This window comes from Pristis pectinata, chromosome 16, assembly GCF_009764475.1.
Source record: "Pristis pectinata isolate sPriPec2 chromosome 16, sPriPec2.1.pri, whole genome shotgun sequence".
Classification (NCBI taxonomy): Eukaryota; Metazoa; Chordata; class Chondrichthyes; order Rhinopristiformes; family Pristidae; genus Pristis; species Pristis pectinata.
Genome location: NC_067420.1, coordinates 16,602,584 through 16,622,275, shown reverse-complemented (window position 1 = coordinate 16,622,275; position 19,692 = coordinate 16,602,584). Strand labels below are relative to the sequence as shown.

General features: G+C 40.4%; 1 protein-coding gene across 1 annotated transcript in view; it reads right to left on the bottom strand.

Moving 5' to 3' along the window:
• Nucleotides 1-19,692, bottom strand: part of LOC127578672 (probable phospholipid-transporting ATPase IIA) — a 109,935-nt gene that overhangs the window by 42,907 nt on the left and 47,336 nt on the right. Inside the window, exon 15 of the mRNA XM_052030937.1 lies at nt 4,025-4,186. Within this exon, the coding sequence (XP_051886897.1) occupies nt 4,025-4,186 (162 nt within the window). The remainder of the gene's footprint in view (nt 1-4,024; nt 4,187-19,692) is intronic.

The following is a 19,692-nucleotide window of genomic DNA, read 5'->3' as shown; positions in this document are numbered from 1 at the left end:
CTAGTTCAGTTTTTGGATTTTTAATATATCAGGATGTAGACATGGGCAAAGTCCAGACATCACCCTGATTTTGGAAAGCACACTGTGAAGATGCTCAAGGTATCCTCTGGTTTGCAGTCTTCATTACCTCCATTGCATTCACTGGTGAAGATCTCAATTCTGGCCATCTGCTTTGTATATTACTGACTGTGAATCATAGTGTTTGATGTGGCAACATCAATTTGCCAACATCAAGAATTAGAGCAAAACTAGCAAGTGACTGCTCCAGAATCAATGCCCAATAGGTGGACAAATAATACGTGAACATCACTCTGAATCGGTCGTGCGTTAGCCGAGAGAGTGTTGAAGCCTTCCATCATGGTAATTGGGTGACAGGGCTTGACATTTTAATTGGAGCACTGAAACCACTTGATTGGGCTGCATGATTCCTCTGGGAATGCAGAGAATTCCTCCTGAGCACAGCTATCTCAGTTCTGATTTAAGACACCACAATCAGGACTATTTGGTTTCTAAATGCAAGGAAATGGTACCTTCTCTGAACTTTTGAAAAAGTTCAAGAAATATGCCACCATTTTGTGGAACCAGATACTTGGCTTGGTCAGCTTTGTGCAGCCTTGTTGCATCTTTCATTGCAGACATTAGCCATGGCATGTCACTGCAGCCAAGATCTGCTGCAGTAATTATTGCAGGTAAGAGAAGGGGAAAGAGTCATACAAGAAAAAGTGTGGGTATATGTGGCTGTGATAGACTCTTCATAACATGACATCACCCTGCCGTGTATCTCTTCACACCTGCCTTTCACCCACCTTGGTTTAAGTTTGCAAGAAAGCTGTTTTGAACTGCCAATCCAGTTCACAGAATGAAAAATAACAAACACTTATAAATGCCAAAGTAAAACACTTTATGAATTAGTCTTATAATGGGTCAGCAAGATTAACCAGTGAGAAGCCAAGTACGGTTCTATGATCATGTGATCTCAGAGGTGACAATAATCAGCCTCAACTTCCTCGAGTCATGGAAAGGAAGGGCAGCTCATGCTCCAGCTACTGACTGCAGCATCATTTCCCTGCCAGTCCTTTGCCCCCAACCCACTGAGTGTAGCCACAGAGGAAGGGCAGTGTTTAGCTTGCCTGCGTTGGCCCTTTCGTTAATTAAGCTGTTGGCATTCATTCGGATTCACACATAATTGTTGGTCAAAATAGTGGGTACCAAAGAATTCTGCATAACAATGATTAGAGGGAAGAGGGGAAGGGACAAAGAGGAGGAGAAAATTAGATTTTCATTCCACCTTTAACACTCAACATCTAAAGGTTTTTGTATCAGTATTAAATTGAAAGTGTGCATTCTAAATATAACTGTATTTCTCCATTATTTAATCAAATAACACACAAGCCTCCATGGACCAACACTTTTTACAGCCAGTTCATGTACAAAATAGATGGCTTCATGAGGTGTGTGCTGTGACAAACATCAGAGCTTTGTACATTACCCACTTTGTGTTTCCTTTATAAATAACCCAGGCATGATCATTTTTCTATTCAATAACAATTAAAAGGAGATGCTGAATTAAGTTTGGTTATTTCCTGAGCTCAAGAGCTTCCTGGTATTTAAACTAAAAGAAAAGATGTCATTTCTACCAATGTTTGGCAGTTAATAGAATAAAAAGGAAAACACTTGTATCTATGTAAAAGTCTTCATGGTCTCTCAAAGTATTTTGCAGAAAGATGTTCTTTGGAAATACAGTCCCTGTTTTATTGTAGGCAGGCAATGTGTGCACAGCAAGGTCCCACATTATCATCAAATAATGTGAACAGAACCAATTACTTACTTAATAAAAGGCTACAGATTTATTTTACCACAAATGCGTGCTTTGAGTCACTTGGCAACAATAAATTACGTCCATAATTAGAATGATGCATATATTTATAATGTTGCTTACTTTGTTTGAAACAAACTCTTAAAGTCAGGTACCAATTGGCCCAAAAATTAAATAACAGAGTTCAAGAATGATTTGAAGTCAGAGTTTATCCAGTCTTGGTCAAATTGTAGTAAACTAAAAGCAGTTTATGTTTAGAGAAATGTTCCAGAGATTAAATAGATCAATTTTAATGCATCTTACCACAAAGCAGTACAGGAAATGGCAGCTAAAAATATTAACATGGTCATATAGATGACAAATATTGCAAGTTTACTTTTGCTGCTAAAGTATCTTGCTGTGCACAAGCTGCAGCTTTTGCCTTAACGAACAGGATTTTTCAAGCATTCTCTAGTTTGAACTGATATCTGTGATACCATTGACTATTTAAAAGTATTAGGAGAAAAAAAATATGCCTGAAAACAAAAAAGCATGCAAAGAGCACTTGCCACAATTCAGTAAATTTATTTAATCAATTTATTCAATAAGCCACTCTGCAAGAGGAGCTGGAACATTTGGCGTTTAATACTCTTGCCTTTCTTTAGTTATCCGATCTTAACTTGTGAAATATTGGTGTCCCTAAGCAAGGGAGGGGGAAATAATCAGTTAGAAATTTATTCTCCATTAGCAGCCCAGGCTGAGTTCATATCTCAATGTAAAATGTGGACGGGATCACCAATATTGCAATACCTTCCACAGTCAAATAGCTCATTGATTCCTCAACATGTGGGAGCTTAAACAAGAACATGCTGAAAATATACTCAGGTCTGTCAGCATCTGTGTGGAGCTAAATAGAGTAAATATTTCAGGTTATTGATCCTTCTTAAGTCCTGAAGTTTACTTCTGTTTTTCTCTTCACAATGATTATCCTGCTGAACATTTCCAGGTTTTCTACTTACTTAGTACACAGTATTTTTCCTTTTATACTAGTTCATAATGGCGCTTGGGTGAGATAGGGGAATCCAGTGGAGTAAGGTGACCATCCCTCCTGTTTTGGGTCAGGACAGTCCCAACTAAAAAGATCCAGCCCCGAACTTCACTGAATGGTGTGGGACAGCACTTTCCTCAGAGTCTCCCAAACTCCAAAGGACACTTCCCTCCCAATGACTCCCCAGACTCTCCTAGTGCTTACACATCCAGTCAGCAGCTCCCTCCAAGCCCAGGCTCCAAATGAGCTTTGCACATGATCCACACACATTAAGAACCCTTCCCCATGCCCGTTCTGAGCCAGTTGTTTAGAGGTCGACACTGATTGGCAGGTATCACACAGGGAATAAATCTCCACTTTATCAATCACCAGTGGGTAAACAAAAACCAGGAGGCCCATGGCGATAATGAAGTGCCGCCTGTGAGGGGAATGGAAGCAACAACAGGTATAGTGAGGCAACAGCAGGTTCAGCGAGGTAACAACAAAAGGAATGGAGACGACAGTGTGGAAAGCAAGGCTCGGAGGTGATGGCAGGGTGGGTGGAGGTCATAGAAATACCTCACTTCAGGCTAAGGTCACGTCCCTGCTCAGACACTGCTGCAGTGTCAGGAACACTACTCGGAATAAATAATGCTGGCAGAACTCTCATGCCAACCAAAGGCCCAATCACTCATCACCACTTCAGGAACCAGGCCATGGCACATCAGTGTAAAGCTTTACAGCGCCAGCGACCCGGGTTCAATTCCGGCTGCTGTCTGTAAGGAGTTTGTACATTCTCCCTGTGTCTGCGTGGGTTTCCTCCAGGTGCTCTGGTTTCCACCCACATTCCAAAAAAGAACGGATTAGGAAGTTGTGAGCATGCTATGTTGGCGCCAGAAGTGTGGCGACACTTGTGAGCTGCCCCCAGAACACTCTACACAATAGATGCATTTCACTGTGTGTTTTGATGTACATGTGACTAATAAAGCTATCCTATCACCCCCCCCCCCCTCCACATTTATATCACATTGACAGTCACGTTTCATCATTCCGAGAAACTGATCACACTGCTGTGGAATGGGATCCCAACATGACCTTCAAGTAATGGAAAAAGCAAAAGTAAAGCTGATGGATAAAGGAAGGATTTGGATTACACTAGTTAATGGATAACCATTTAGTTCAGTATGCTTTTCAACACTTACTTTGACAATGATTCCCATACGTTTGCTCTCATAGGTAAATGGGAACACCTGCAGGATAGTGAAGTTCAGAATCTGTCCTCCTGGTGTCCTCAGCTGCATGGAGGATTGGTCCCTGCCTACAAGAGTCAGGCCCACACACTCTGTCCACTGCACCAGAGACACCTGAAACACAAAGGGAATAGAAACATCAGCTGGGCTGCCAGAAATAAGAGTTCAAAGGTCACTCAACTGCAGAGCTAAAGGGGGAGGGATAACTTGTTAAATTGAAGGAAACTAATCAACTGCCTGGACCAAGGTAACACAGCAAGCAGATGTAATGCAGACAAGTGGCCTCTGATTTACTTAGGAGATTAAATGTAGAAATCAACAATCAGTTCAAATTAACGGTGATGACAATATCCTACAAACTTAAAGTATCATGTGCATTCAGAGTAAAGATATAATTAGGTTACTAATTTGTATATAGTATTAGCAGAACCTGGCATTTCAATTTTCATAATCAGTCATCAACAGGCAAAAGGGATCAAAGCACAAAACCTCCTACTGACAGATGTAATGGTGAGGATCATAAATATACAACAAAACAAAATTATTGCCATCCACCTTCTAAGCAAAGGAGAGATGCTCAATCCTGGATTGTCATCTTGAGGTACATCAGATGTTCACAGCCATTTGAGATTCACTAAAATCAGTTCAACTAGACCTTACTTTTCTCCAAGTGCTAATTATTCAGTAGGGCTATATATAATTTTCCTTTGTCTCAAACTGCATCACAGAAAATTAAATGCTTCTACCTAGTAACATTACAGCAATAAGCAGTGTGGGCTGTGGTTGTCCACATCAGTTTTTTGCTGTTCAAAGTCACACTCACTTCAGCTGCCCGCATCACTTATAGCCACTGCAGATTTTTCTATCTAGGCATGTAGCACTAGTAAAGCAGTGCGTCAGCCTAGCACTATTTCTCTATTGGATAAATGGGTGAAGTTTGGGGAAGGTAGGAACTGAGAGATTATTGGAAGGCAAGTTCAATGGGAAGAGGTACTAAATCAAACAGAGCTGAGCCCAATTATGCTATTCTCCTAGGATTGCCTTGGGAGTCTCCAAAGTTACATCCACTGACAGTAGAATCCAACACAAAGTGTGTCTATATAATATGATTTGGCTTAAGTCCCATAATGACATTCAGAATGTCACTACGTGTAGCAACTAGCTGCAATATCTGGAAAAGCAGTCAGTGGCATCAACCAGATAGGAAATTGTTCCCCACCAGGCAAGCATGCAAGGTTACTTTCAGTAAGTATCCAATCTCATTTAAGGCTAGGTGGCAAATCATGTGACCAATGGCAGAATTAATCATCTACTCATCCTTATCTACAGATTGTACCCATTAGTTCAATTTTTTTTTAAATGAGCAAATCATGCACAAGGGATGATTTTTACATGCTTCAAGGAGTTGGTGTCCATTTCTGGCAGAAGTCATGCCCATTGGGAAACTGGACACATTTTGTTGCATTTCACCTGAAAGCAGGTATCGTATCACTTCATTATTTTGTGCACGTGATGGCATCATCAACATGTTCAGCACTCAAAAACTTGTCAAGAAAGATTGGATCAAACAATTGCAACCTACGACCATGGTTTTTAAATTCTCAGTAGAATGAGAAATATATCATGTTCAAAGTAATAAACCATGTTTAAAGTGTGAAGGGTCTGATGGCCTATTCCTGATCCTATTTTTTTTGTGTTCTCTCTCAATACCACATGCCTACTCTCTCCCCTGCTTCCCTGATACTGTAGATCAATTAAATTAGATTGACTAATGACACAGAAATATTAGATTCACATATAGCTGTATGTTTGTACAAAGTTAATTGGCAATGTAGATGTGTGTCATTAATATAGCTTTATTTTTTAAAAAGGGAAAGCAGTGTCATATGTACCTTTTAAGAATTATACCCCATGGGGGTAAGACTTCTGATACATTATTGTATTAGTCTCTGCAACTACTTGAGCATTATTCACATTCATAAAGAATGTTTGATTCAAAGCCCCTGCACTTGTTACCTGCATAAGATGTGGAGAGGATAAAAGGCTAAAAAGGGACATAGGTAGATTAACTGAGCAGGCAAAGACTTGGCAAATGGAGTATAAAGTGGAAAAATGTGAAATTGTTCATTTTGGCAGCATAAATTAAAAGTAAGTGTATTATCTAAATGGTGAAAGATTGCAGAGCTCTAGTATGTATAGGGATCTGAGTGTCCAAGTGCATGATTCATAAAGCGCTAGTATGAAAACACTGCGAATAGTCAGGAAAGCAAACAGCAAGTTAATAGTTTATTGCTAACTGAAACAAATACAGAAGTAGGGAGGTTATGCTTCAGGTATGTAGGGCACTGGCGACACTATACCTAGAGTGCAAATATCATTTCACGTCCAAGTCAAGGTGTTACATGATTTGGAAGAGAACTTGTTGATGATTTAATTATTGCTGAAGTGATTCATGCTGAACATCATTGACTCTGAGAAATTTTCTTCTCCTGTTGGCTGTTTGTAATCCATTGAATTTTGGTCTCCTTGGGTCCTGATCCTAATGCTCTTAACCTTCTTGATGTTAGAATTTGCTGAGCTGGAAAATGCTATCAAAATAACTATAAAGTTGTTGCAGGGTATTTTATTTGTATGTGACATCATGCATCAGTAGCAGAATGACTGAATAACAAGTTTAAAAGTATAATCATGAAACAGACCACTCTTTCCCTAATGGCATAGCGCTCATAACTGCAAATGCAGCTGGATCCATTCATGGGAGGGGAATATTCTTTCACATTCTTACCTCCTGCAGTGCATATGGTGGAGAGATTGAGAAGAAGATCTTAAAGATGCTAAACATATATTAATCCAACAATTTTTGGATTGAAAACATTTTCCTGATGAACCTCTGCAGTCATGTGGCTTGCACTAATCATAACCATCCTTCTTTGTTGTCAGGTATAGCCCCAGCCAATGAACAAATTCCCACAACCCCCACTTTGGCTTGAGCTCCTGGTTTCATCCTCAGCTCATTGCTTCCATGATGCCACATACAATCAAAATCACTTCTCCTCTGGCAATCGTGTCTTGCATTCAAGTTTAGATCAAGTCTGAGATGAAGTCTGGAAGTTTGGTTCCAGTGGAACCCAAAGTGACCATCAGCAAACGGGAATTAGGTATTAAGTGGTAGATAATGATGTCTCCAGCACTTTTGCTGATGAGTGAGTGGAGGATGAGAAAGGGCTGAATGGTCAGGTTAGATTTGTCCTAATTTTATAGACTGGATATACTTGGGGTATATTGCACATTGCCATTTAGATGTCAGTGAAATAGTTGAACTGCAATAGCTCCGGAGACGAGTAAATCCAGTCCTGATTGTACAGATTCCAAATCCACAAACAGGTTGCTATTAGGCCAGACAGATTTTATTTTTGACAAGCCTTTCTGTTGCTCACAGGAGGTCATATTCCAAATAAAACCTGACATTTGTCAAATAGAACGGTCTCCTGCCTGCGGCTAATGTCCATCAACCACAAAATGACAAATCTGGAAATATATCAATTGTGTTCTAACATTTCAACATTATAACTATGTAAATATTTATTACAATGGACATCAATTTCAGCTCTCCATAGCTTGATGTTACTTTTTAAGGGCTCTCTCTCAATGAAAACCAGCAGTGCTACATTGGAAGAAGCCACCATTGTAGCACACTCACCCTTTCATGACGTTCCAGGTCATTTAATCATTCACAGCTGTGTGAAGTAGTAAATAGCTCAGCCGTGTAAAATAATGAACAACTGAGTTGTAATAGAAAAGCTGAAAGCATGTTGTTCGATTCCTCTCTGTACGCAAATCATTATCTGGTGAAAAGTACTCCAATTATTTCTAAATAACAACATGTAGTAACAAGGTTCTTTAAGATGGATAACATTGTGCCTCTCATTTTTTCAAAATCCCTCACCTCTGAATCAATGTGCGGGCACGTAGTATCACTTAATCCAAAATCCATTAAATACAAGTGTTTCAAAAGATTAAAAGAGAAAAGAGATGAATTATAATGATGTAAAAAGTTACTTTTTTTTTATTTTCATTTCATTCTCATCTCCATATTCAAAATAAATGCATGAGGAAAGTACTCGAGTCTTTCCAATACAAAGATGTAGCGACTCACCGTCCAAGCAAGCGAACCGGCTTGGCGGTCGGGTCGTGCGTCGGAGCGGCGAGGCCCAAGATGGCGCTGGGCCTTCGTCTTCCCTGAGCGACGGGGAGAACCCGCGTGCGGGAAAAGTTTGATGACGTAGCGCATACGTCATTTCTGTTTTCGGTGGGTGGGAACCATTCCTCTTAAAAGGCCCATGCAAGGCAGGAAAATAAGTCAATTTTGTTCTGCAACTCATCGACTAGTGTCTTACTTTCACATCGCAGTAGCAGCCGCTACAAAGAGATGTTTAAGGACATGTACTTCATCAATTACTTGCCTGCTGACAGCATAACTGAAACAATAAAAACTTTCCTACATACTGGACCATGAGTACAAGAAAAGTTCATTCATTGGTTTCTTTCCCATCAGCTGATCCCAATAAGTGTACAGATAACAAATGATGACAGAGTCCAGGACTGGATAGGGAGAATCATCATCCAGAACACTCACAATCCAATGACCTTCCAGCAATCAATCCATTGATATCAGATGAAGGGTGGTTGAGTTTTGCAAATTTCAAAGGAAACCTTTTGGGCAATTGATACTGATGGGATTATAATGCAAACCACCCACAGTTTCAGGAGAGGGAGAGCAACAATAGAGAGAATTACCAGGTACTAATCCATGACATTCCAGACTGGGATTTCAACATAACAAATTTCAATACACTTCAAATACATTATACTAATCCCAATTTAAGAGCTAAAAACAGATACATTATTCTTGGTTGATTCAATTCTGGCTATGAAATAAAATCTGAAGTCAATCCAATTCATATTAAGTGAGCCTCTCAGGAAAAAGTATAACAAAATTTTGTACTCAGTTCAAGAAGAAAGAATTCAGTCAGAGGCTAGTTCTGAACTGGAATAAAATATGAGGGCTGAATTGGCGACAGCATTTTGGAAAATTAGAATAAGGTTTCCCAGCAGATAAACAATGGCAAATGGTTAAAAAATATATATTTCTCAGCAAAGTTTCTGTGCTGTATAAATCTATGACATTTAAAACAAAAGCTCCACAGGGAAAGTTACACACTGGTGGCTAATGAAAGCGAGTAAGGGTAGTATTATACAACGCAAGAAAATAGGAACAGCAGTAGGCCGAAGGCTATTCAAACCTGCCCCACCATTTAATATGATCATGGCTGATCTATGCTGGCCTCAACTCCTCTTCTGTGCCATTTCTCTATCTCCCTCTATTCCTTGATCTATCAAATATTTATCACCTCCACTTTAAATACTTCTAATGATCCAATTTCCATCACCCACTGAGAGAAGAAATTTCTACACACCTCAGTGATAAATGACCGGCCCCTCATCTAGTAGTTAGGTTCCCTTGTTCGTGACTCTCCCACCAGTGAAAACATCCCAACATCTACCCTGACAAGCCCCTTCAGGATCTTATTTGTTTGAAATAAGGTCACCCCTCACTGATCTGTATTCCTTGGAGTTTAGGTGAAACTATTTAGTCTCCCTCTGTAGGGCAATGCTCTCAACCCAGGAATTGGCCTGGTGAATCTCCTTTGTACTGCCTCCTTATCAGACCAGCTGTTTGAATATATGCCACTCTTCCTCTATTGACTTGTCTCTTTGCCCGTCCACCTTAGACAATTCCTCCCTCATACCATTATAATTGCCCTTATATAAATTGAAGACACTGGTTATGCACCTCAAACTGCATTTGGAATTTGATCACATTGTGGTCATTACCCACTCAAGGATCTTTAACCATAGGATCCCTTGTTAACCCTTCATCATTACAGAAGATCAAACCTAAAATAGCACGTTCCTGGGTAGGCTCTGCAATGCACTGCTCTAACACGCAATCCCTGACGCATTCCACAAATCCTTCTTCTACGATACCCTTGATAATTTGGTTCATCCAATCAACATGTAGATTGAAGTCTCCCATGGCAGTAATAGTATTAGATAAATGTTGAAAGAAGAGTAGAAAACAGGATAGAGAGCAATGAATGACAAAAAAAATGATAAGGGGGGAAGATAGAATTCAACAATAAACTATTAAGAAATACAAGTGTTTCTACAGCTGTGTAAGAAAAGGAGAAGGACAAAATGTTAATCCTCAGAAATAAAGAAATGGCTGAGGCACTAAACAATTACTGTTTAAATCGTCACAGAAGATGATGATAAACATACCAGTAATAATGGAGATACAAAGGTTTAATGAAAATGAGACACTTAATATAATTAGTACTACCGAGGAAAAAATACAGGAGAAATCAAGGGAACTAAAACCTGACAACTCCCTTAGACTTTACAGCCTTCATCCTCAGGCTCTAAAAGAGATAGTGCTTGCAGCAGTGATGATCTTCCACATTTTGGAAGAGCCACAGTGGATTACAAAGTGGCAAATGGAAAACCACCTTTTGGGGAGGGGGATAAAAGGGTAGTAGAGACCAGTTGGTCTGAGGTCATGCTGAATATGATTGGGCAAAGTTAATATGGTTTAATGAAGGGATAGACACACCAATATAGCTGGCAAAAGAGTTAATGTGGAATAAATTAATGTAATAAAATTGGATTTTTTAAAAAGCATCACACAAAAAGATTGCTACATAAAATAATGCTGGGATAAAATATCAGCATAAATAGAGAGGGTAATGGTTAAAATTCAGAAAATAGCAGGAATAAGCTGTTTTCAATTTGGCAGCTTGCTAGTAGTGAGGTGTTATGAAGATGAATTCTGTGATATCAGTTTACAAACTATAACCAATGGATGAAAGGACCACATGCAATGATACAAAGCTAGGTGGAAACACAAGCTGTGAGAAGGACACAAAGAATCTCCAAAAAGTATATGGATCGGTTAACTGAGTGGATAAGGTGATGACAGATGAGTAAAATAAAAGGAAATGCAAGGTTGGGTAGGACAAAGAAAACAGTAAATTAATCATTAAATGCTAAGAAACTGGCAAATATTAGGGTCCAGAGTATCTAGGCAAGTTGTTCATGAAATATGAAAATTAACATACAGGTAAAGTGAGCAATTACGTAGTGTGGTGCCCTTCAATGCAAGGGATTTGCAGCATAAGAGGAAGACGATCTTGTTGTAACTGTTTTAGGATCTGGCGACTCCATGCCTGAAGTGCTGTGTGTAGTTTCAATCCCCGTGCCCAAGGAGGTATTTGCCTTGGAGGCAGTGGCACTTAGATTCATCTGAATGGGGGAGCTGTCCATGACAAGGGATTGAGTAATCTTGGCCTCTACACATTGACAGAGAGAAGATCTCATTGAAACACACAAGTTTCTGAGAGGGATTCTGAGGATGAATGTGAAGAGACTGTTCCAACAAAACTCTGGTTAGGCCACACTTAAGAGTACTGTGTCCAGTTCTGGTTGCCTCATTATAGGAAGGATGTGGAGGTGTTGGAAAGGGTGCAGAGGAGATTTACCAGGATGCTGCCGGATTAGAGAGTATGGATTATGAGGAGTGATTAAAGGAGCTAGGGCTTTACTCATTGGAGAGAAGGAGGATGAGGATGAGGGGAGACATGATAGAGGTATACAAGATAATGAAGAGGAACAGATAGAGTGGACAGCCAGCACCTCTTTTCCAGGGCACCAATGTTCAAAACAAGAGGACATGGCTTTAAACATAATGGGTGGGAAGTTCAAGCAAGATGTCAGAGGGATGTTTTTCACCCAGAGAGTGGTTGGTGTATGAAATGCGCTGCCTGGTGTGGTGGAGGCTGATACGTTGGTCAAGTTCAAGAGATTGTTAGATAAGCATATGGAGGAATTTAAGATAGAGGGATATGTGGGAGGAAGGGGTTAGGTAGTCTTAGGTGTGGTTTGAAGGGCGGCACAACATGGTGGGCCAAAGGGCCTGTATTGTGCTGTACTGTTCTATGGTTAAGCCAGAGAGGCTAGAACTGGGGGGCAGAAGTCTCAGGATAAGGGGTAGGCCACAGGACTGAGCTCAGGACTTTATTCAAAGGATTTAAATCTTCTGAATTCTTCCCCTAGTACTCAGTCATTGGGCATATTCAAGGCCAATGTTTACAGACGTTTGGATACCCAGTGTGAAGGTGAATTGAGGCGTAGGATCAGCCATATTACTGATTTGCAGAGCAGGCTTGAGGAGACATATGACCTGTTCTTACTACTATTTCACAATTCTTTTTGAATGGACCTCTGTTGGAGTCGATATAAAAAAAAGTTAATTTTAAGGATTGTGCACAGCCAGCATAGGAAAAAGAGAGGCTGCAGCGGGATGTTAATTCTCTGGCAAACACTCCCATCCAACCAAACTCCGTGTAGAATTTAAGGGATTGCTGAAAAGATACTATAAAGCTGCCATTAATATTAAAACTTTACCAAACCAACTGAAGGAAGAAATTGGCCATGAAATCTCTTTAAATCTAAACATTGCCTTGTGTCAGAGAGAACGGTCAGAACCAACATTGCAGCTGTGATAATCATTCGCAACTATCCTTCGAACTAAAAGCTGTGTCTGTAGCTCTATCCAAAGACCTGGTGCAAGACTCAGGCATACTCATTACTCCCATCCCTTATAATGAGGAATGTTCTGTCAGCTCGTGAGTGGGCCAGCACTGTGCAGAGGTCAGCTGGTTCAATTTAACAGGAAGTTGCAAATGACACAGACAATAACACTGGATCATACATTTTAAACTGGAGTACCTAAGACTTTCATAGAACCTCTGAGAAATGATCAAATTACCGTGCATTTATAAATCAGATTTCTCTTTTGTCCACACATTACCAAATTATTCTACTCTTGTACTCTGGACAAATTTTCTTTAACAGGAAGAGCTTTTCTTTGTTCAACTATCATTGCATTCCAATTCTCGACTCAGTTGCTGAAAGTATGCCAAAAATCAGTGGGGGATATCCTGAAGTGTGCCAATCTCTACAGGGGCTCATGTACTGCAAGGATTGAAAAACAGTGCACTAATGACCCAGTGCATAGTGAAATCTGCCGCCCACTCTGCAGAAGAACAAACATACAAATTAGGAGCAGGAGTAGACCTCTCAGCCCTTTGTGCCTGCTTTGCCATTTAATAACATCATGTCTGATCGGAGTGTAACTACAGCTCCACAGCCCACCTACTCATGATGACATTACACCCTCTTGCTTATCAAGAATGTATTTACCCCTGCCTTAAAACTATTGAAATACTTTACTTCCACCATCCATTGAATATGAACAGGGAGGAATGAGGTAGGACATTGGGTGAAAAGGTTCATTGCAAAGAGGAGCTTAGATAGGCAGTAAACAATCCAACGGTTTTCCCATTTCCATCACAGTTACAATGAGGCACTGCATCATAAAATTTGTGAGCATCATAGTACTAACATTTGACAAACCTAGAAGTCTGCTTATCCATATCTATTAACCCTTTTTTGAACCAAAAGAATTTGAAACCCGTAAGAGTTGCTTCTATTCATCAAGAAACATGAAGAAATAGAAAGGAAATAGTGTAATATAACAATAATGCAAAATTACTGCATGGAAACCCAGAATAGAACTTCAACCAGGAACCTGCTTGATACTGACCCACCCACCACCCTAAACACACATTCCCTCTATGAGGGGTGCACAATGTTGCAGTACATATTAGCTACAAAATGCACTGCTGTAACTTGCCCAGCCTCCTCTGACAGTCCTCCCAAACCCATGACCTCCATCACCAACAAGTGCAAGGCCAAGTTCCCCTCCAACTTGCATGTTATCCTGACTTGGAAACATATTCCTACATTGCCATTGAGTCTAACTCCTGGAACTCCCTCCCTGCTAGTAATGTGGGAGTACCTTCATTAAAAGGACTGCAGCAGTTCAAGAAGGTAGCTCACCGCCACCTTCTTAAGGGCAATTAGGGATGGGCAATAAATGCTGGTTGTGCTATTGATGCCCAAATCCCAGAAAATGAATAAATAAAACAAAATTGAAATCTGCAGACAAGGGCTTCATCAATTATTGTTGACAATTAACTATCTCGCATCTAATATGATAAGCCACCCACTCCCATCGCTGCTTCTGTTGGCCCACTTATCCCCTGGACATTGCCAACTAGGTCTTTATTCCTGTGCCTTAAGGCAGTGGAAAGTGGGCTGTCCAACATCTAAAGTTGGGTGGAAGTGCCGTGGTTGCAACTCCTGCTGGCTCCCTGTGTCCCTCCTTGGATGCAATTTCCCTCTGACCTTTTTGATATGGGCTCCCCTCCATTAAGCTCTTTCCCTGGGTCACGTTCGCACATACCCGATAAGATGGTTTAATGGGCCAGATCACGTTGGTGGCTAGCCAACAGTAATGTGGAGGAGCAGCAGCTAATCGCAGAATGTGAATCAACATGCTCCTTATGTCTGTATCTGCCCGGAGTCAGCATAGAGACCAGGGCAGTTCCATAAAATACTGAACCGTGGGATCGGACTCAGTTTGTATCTGACCCCTCAGAGCTTCTCGCAAGGCCCTATTTATTTGACATTTGCATAGAAAAGATAGATGTAGCTGAGTGAGTGTTCTTCTTAAACTTTCATTTATTTTAATGTTTTTATGAATTTGCATGAGTTGAATGTGTTTTCAAATAAGTTACTTTAACTGTTTAATGTAAATTGGATTTTTAATTTTTAAAAATTATTTAAATATACTTCTGTCATGACTAAATATCTCCGATGGTCAGAACAGTTTAGGAACAGTGGAGAAGGCCTTTGTGAGAACACAAGCTGAGAGATCACTATCAGGGCAGGTCAGGGGCACAGAGCGCAGCGCCCGAGGCCTGGTTGCTGCTTGCAGACTGCTTCACCCTGTGGAACAGCCGTAACCAGGAGGCCGAGGATGATGGGAAACGTCGGAATGCGAAAGGGAAGTGTGACTGCAGGCATCCTATGAGGAGTAACACGAGGCGTGGGCAAGGCATAATCCAGTCTATTACTGTGAAATGTGCCGCACACCAGTAAGACTACAAAACATAAGGGAATCCACAAGAAATACTGGTAACTCATTAAGATTTGACAGGTATGCATACCCTCCCTTCAAGACATTCTACACCACCCATTAAATTCCAGATGGCAGAATGAACATTACCACCAAAACTCTGAAAGCTTCCTTTACTAAAATGAACAAACTGGGTCCAGTTACAGGTCATGGTCACTTTTGTTAATAAATAACATTAACCTACTTTGCTTACATCTTTAACCTTTAGCCTATAACCTGACATTTGCCTACCCCAGATACTACAATACCACATCAAGTCAAAGGCAGACTTGAACAATTGTGCTGACAGATTGAGTTGCTTGCTAGAAGTAGGACTTTAAAGCAACAACTTCCACACACTGTCACTATTCTTTCATTCAATAACGAGTTAACCACTCAAATACAATCATACTTTTGGCTGGCTCTACTGTAAGACCTGGCATACAAACAATAAAAAGCCTCAACTATAAGTTTTAGAAAAGTTATAGAAGGAATAAAAGCAACTTATGGAAACCTTCAAGAACTATGAAATAATAGCAGCCTGCTTAAATGAAGTTCTGTGAAGCACAAGTGCATGATTTAGACTGGTTATTTATAAACAAAAACAATTTTCTTGAACAAATGGATTGAGCAAATCAAGAGCCTTTAGAAGTTGCAAGTATATATACAACCTAAATTGGTACTGCATTGATCATTTTTACCACCATTGAAGTATGACATTTACTTATTGTTTATATTTAATTTAGGCGGAATGCGCAAGCTAATAACATTGTAGTGAAGGAAACATGGGATCTGGTTCCCAAGTAAACAGCAAAACCAACACGATTTCTCTTTATTAAGCACTATGGTTTGGCAGTTGGGAAAAGACACTGGGAGCACCGAGAAGAGTGAATTACAGTCAACGTCAAGTCAGGTACCAAAAAGGCAATGAAGAGAAGACAGATTGGATAAATGGAGGGGGGAGAAAAAGAGAATGAATAAGTAGCAAATAGGTGCATACTTTTAAACTGCCTTCCCTTTTTAAAAAAAAAGTCAAATCATGAAGGAATGGCACAACTGCAATTAATTGTGCCAGTGAGTTTGATGGACAGGCATTATCAATCATTGTGTTGTTCGAAGGGTGCTTGACCATTATCAGGTATAGAAAATTTTTAAGCAGGTTTGAAGTAACAAGTAACAGTCTAAAACTCAGTGCATTTCTGCCCCTTTTTATCCTGGAGTTATTACTTCCATGGAGACTCCTTCATTTAACAGCTCACCTGTACTAACTACTTGGAATAAAAACAGAAAATGCTGAAAATGACACAGCTGGTCAGGTGACATTCCCTGGAGAACGTCTCTGCCCCAGAACTGGAAATGTGAGAAAACTGGCACATTTGATGGAGGAGAGAAAAGAAAGGGAATGTCTGTGGTAGAGTGAAGACTAAGATCACTTAGGTGACAAAATACTTTCGGAGCTCTCTAATTAACGGAGGAAGTGGGAGAGAGAATAAAGAAAAAAGGAGAACGTGTTGCTGGAAATCTGAAGCAAAAGAAGATCCTGGAAATACAGAGGAGATGTGGCATTATCGTTAGAGAGAGAAAATCTGAGTTATGGAGGATGACCTTGTATTCAGAACTGAGCTGTGGATAGGCTTCATGGGAACAGAGCAGGAGGCCAAAGACAGAGAGTGGAAGTGCGGTCATTAATTCAAGTGATCGGTAACTCCAAGCTCAGGAACTCCCTTGTGGACTGAACAAAAACAAACTTGTTTTCTCACTTCTCTATTGAAAGTCATTGACTGTAACATTACCTCAGTTTCTCTCACCATAGATGCTGCCTGATCTGCTGAGTATTTCCCAATTTTCTGTTTTCATTTCTGATCTCCAGCATTTGAAGATTTTTGACTTTCACTAATTATTTGGACCTCCCTGTACATCATCTGGGGAGCACATGTGATCCTCATGAACTTCACCATGTATACATTTTGAAAGGGAGTTTGGACCCACAAAAATGTTTTTTTTATATAAAAAAGAAACATAATCTGCATGATGCATTTAAATTTAAAATTCTGAAGCTGTAAGCTCCGAATAAGTCAGTTAGTATACTGACTGCCAGATGCAGACCCAAGATAGACAGACGAAGTAGGTCACTGGTACGTTCATTACTCTGTTTGGGATGTGGAAGTAGTTCTTGTTCTGAATCACACAGCTTAGCCACTCCTGTTGAGGAAAAATTGCACATGGATTTTGCAGCATTACACTACAGGTACTGGAAATCCAGAACAGAAAATGCTGGTGGTCACACAGCATCTGTGGGGAGAAAAACAGCATCAACATTTCTGATGATGGACACTCCATTAGAGCTGGAAAAGTGAGAAAAGAAGGGTGTTTTTTTGTGGGGTGGGTTGGGGGGGGTGGTGGAAGGTTAAGAGGTGAGAACAGAGGATTGGCTGAGTATTTCTGGTATTGTCCATTTTTATTTCAGCTTGATACAGTGGGAAGCATTTTTCTTCCAAATTTGAAGATTGTGGGGTTAAGTCCTGCTACAAATTTGAGTACATGATTCAAAGACATAGTGATGCAGCAAAAGAGTACTTCATGGTCATCAGGAAAACATTGAACAATGGCTCATCAATTGGATATATCAAAATCCCACAGTGCTGCTTGTTCCAATTATTTGTTCCTGGATGCTGGCTGAACACTGCTGAGATCTGGTTCACTTTCATTGTCCTTGTGGACAAAAATCAACCGCAGCCCTCATTTTGCAGGATTACTCAGGACGACTATGGCAAGCTGTTGAGTGAATGGCTATTAATTACAGCACAGCAAGAGTCAGTGCCATCAGAGGAGTGAGAGATGAAAAAGAAAAAAAATACTTAATTTTGGGTACAATCAGGTTAGTAATCAGAAATTAGGAAGAATTAACTAATGAAAACTATGATAGCTGAAACCATTCCATCCACTTTGTGATGGCAACCAAATATTAACTTCTACCTCAGCATCCTTATGATTGTAAAAGATCTCAAGATGCTCAGCCAAAATAGGGGGATATTAGAGCAGTTGACTAAAAGCTGGGTCAAAGAGGAACATTTTACATAAGCATCTTAAAAAGTGGAGAGAGGAAGATACAGGCTGTCCCTGGATTACAAATGGACACTGCAACATATAAACGAGCTCCCATAATATTATTAAACTCAAAAATCCAACGTGCATACATACATTCATTCCCACCAATGGCAGGACTAGTTTCTTCTCTCTCTTTCCACTTTTAATAACCGTTCTTTCTTATAAGTCATGTGCTTTTGATGCATTTTATTACAATGCTATGGAGGTATGATTACCATATTGAGTGAATTTTGTGTACTTTGGAACTCACAGACAAAATCGGCTTAGATGTCTGTAAAAACAAAACCCATTCATTACCAAAGGACAGCAGAATTAGAGGGAAGGGGTACCAGAGCTTAGAAACCAAAAGCACAGCCACCAGTGGCAGAGTGATTAAAATTCATGAATCTCCAGAAAGCCAGAATTGGCCTTATATAGGTGCAGAAAATCATGAGGGATGTAGATAGGATGAATGCACACAATCTTTCACCCAGAGAGGAGAGGGGAAATATTTACAAAGGACCTGAGGGGCAACTTCTTCATGTAGAGTGTGGTGTGTATATGGAACAAGCTGCCAAAGAAAGTGGTTAAGGTAGGCACAATAACAACATTTAAATGACAGGTGCATGGATAGGGAAGGTTTAGAAGGATATGGGCCTAGCTTAGGTAGACATCTTGGTTGGCATGGATGAGTAGGGCCAAAGGGCCTGTTTCCATGCTGTATGACGCTGTGAGTCTATTACACATGTTGGAATGTTGAAGGGCTTGTGGGGAAGGGGTGGGCGAGGAGATAATTTTTAAAACACAGCTGAGGATTTTTGTTTTAAAATCGAGGTACTTCTTAACCGGGAGCCAGTGAGGGGAGGGCCCGGCGAGGGGAGGGCCCAGGGAGCAGAAGGCCTGGTGCAGGCGAGTATGGGGATGAAGGGTAGGTGGAGAATGGTGCAGATCAAAACCTGCAGCTCTACATTTACAGCTTCAGTGGTAGATAAACTGAGCCAGGAGATACAGTTACTCCTACTGAATGTGTGTGTGCATGGTCCAAAGCTAATCTAAGGGCCAATCTAACACCAAGCTTGCAAATAGTTTGGTTAAAGGACATTTTTGCTTAATTAGTTGCCAAACAAACACTGTAACAACTGAGAGACAGTGAGGGCCTGAAGGGAGGCAGTGATCATGAAGCACATCTGCTGTATTGTCAGCACACATATGAAAATTGACACTACATCTGGGAAAAGCAATCATATACGAAACAGAAGAGGCCCAGAACTGACATTATAGAGACAGCAGAAGTAATAGAAATGAGAAACCTCTGCAGTTGCCTTTCTGACTGTGACTGGATAGATGAGAATGGAATCAGGCAAGTGCAGTCCCAGCCAATTATCAATGAATG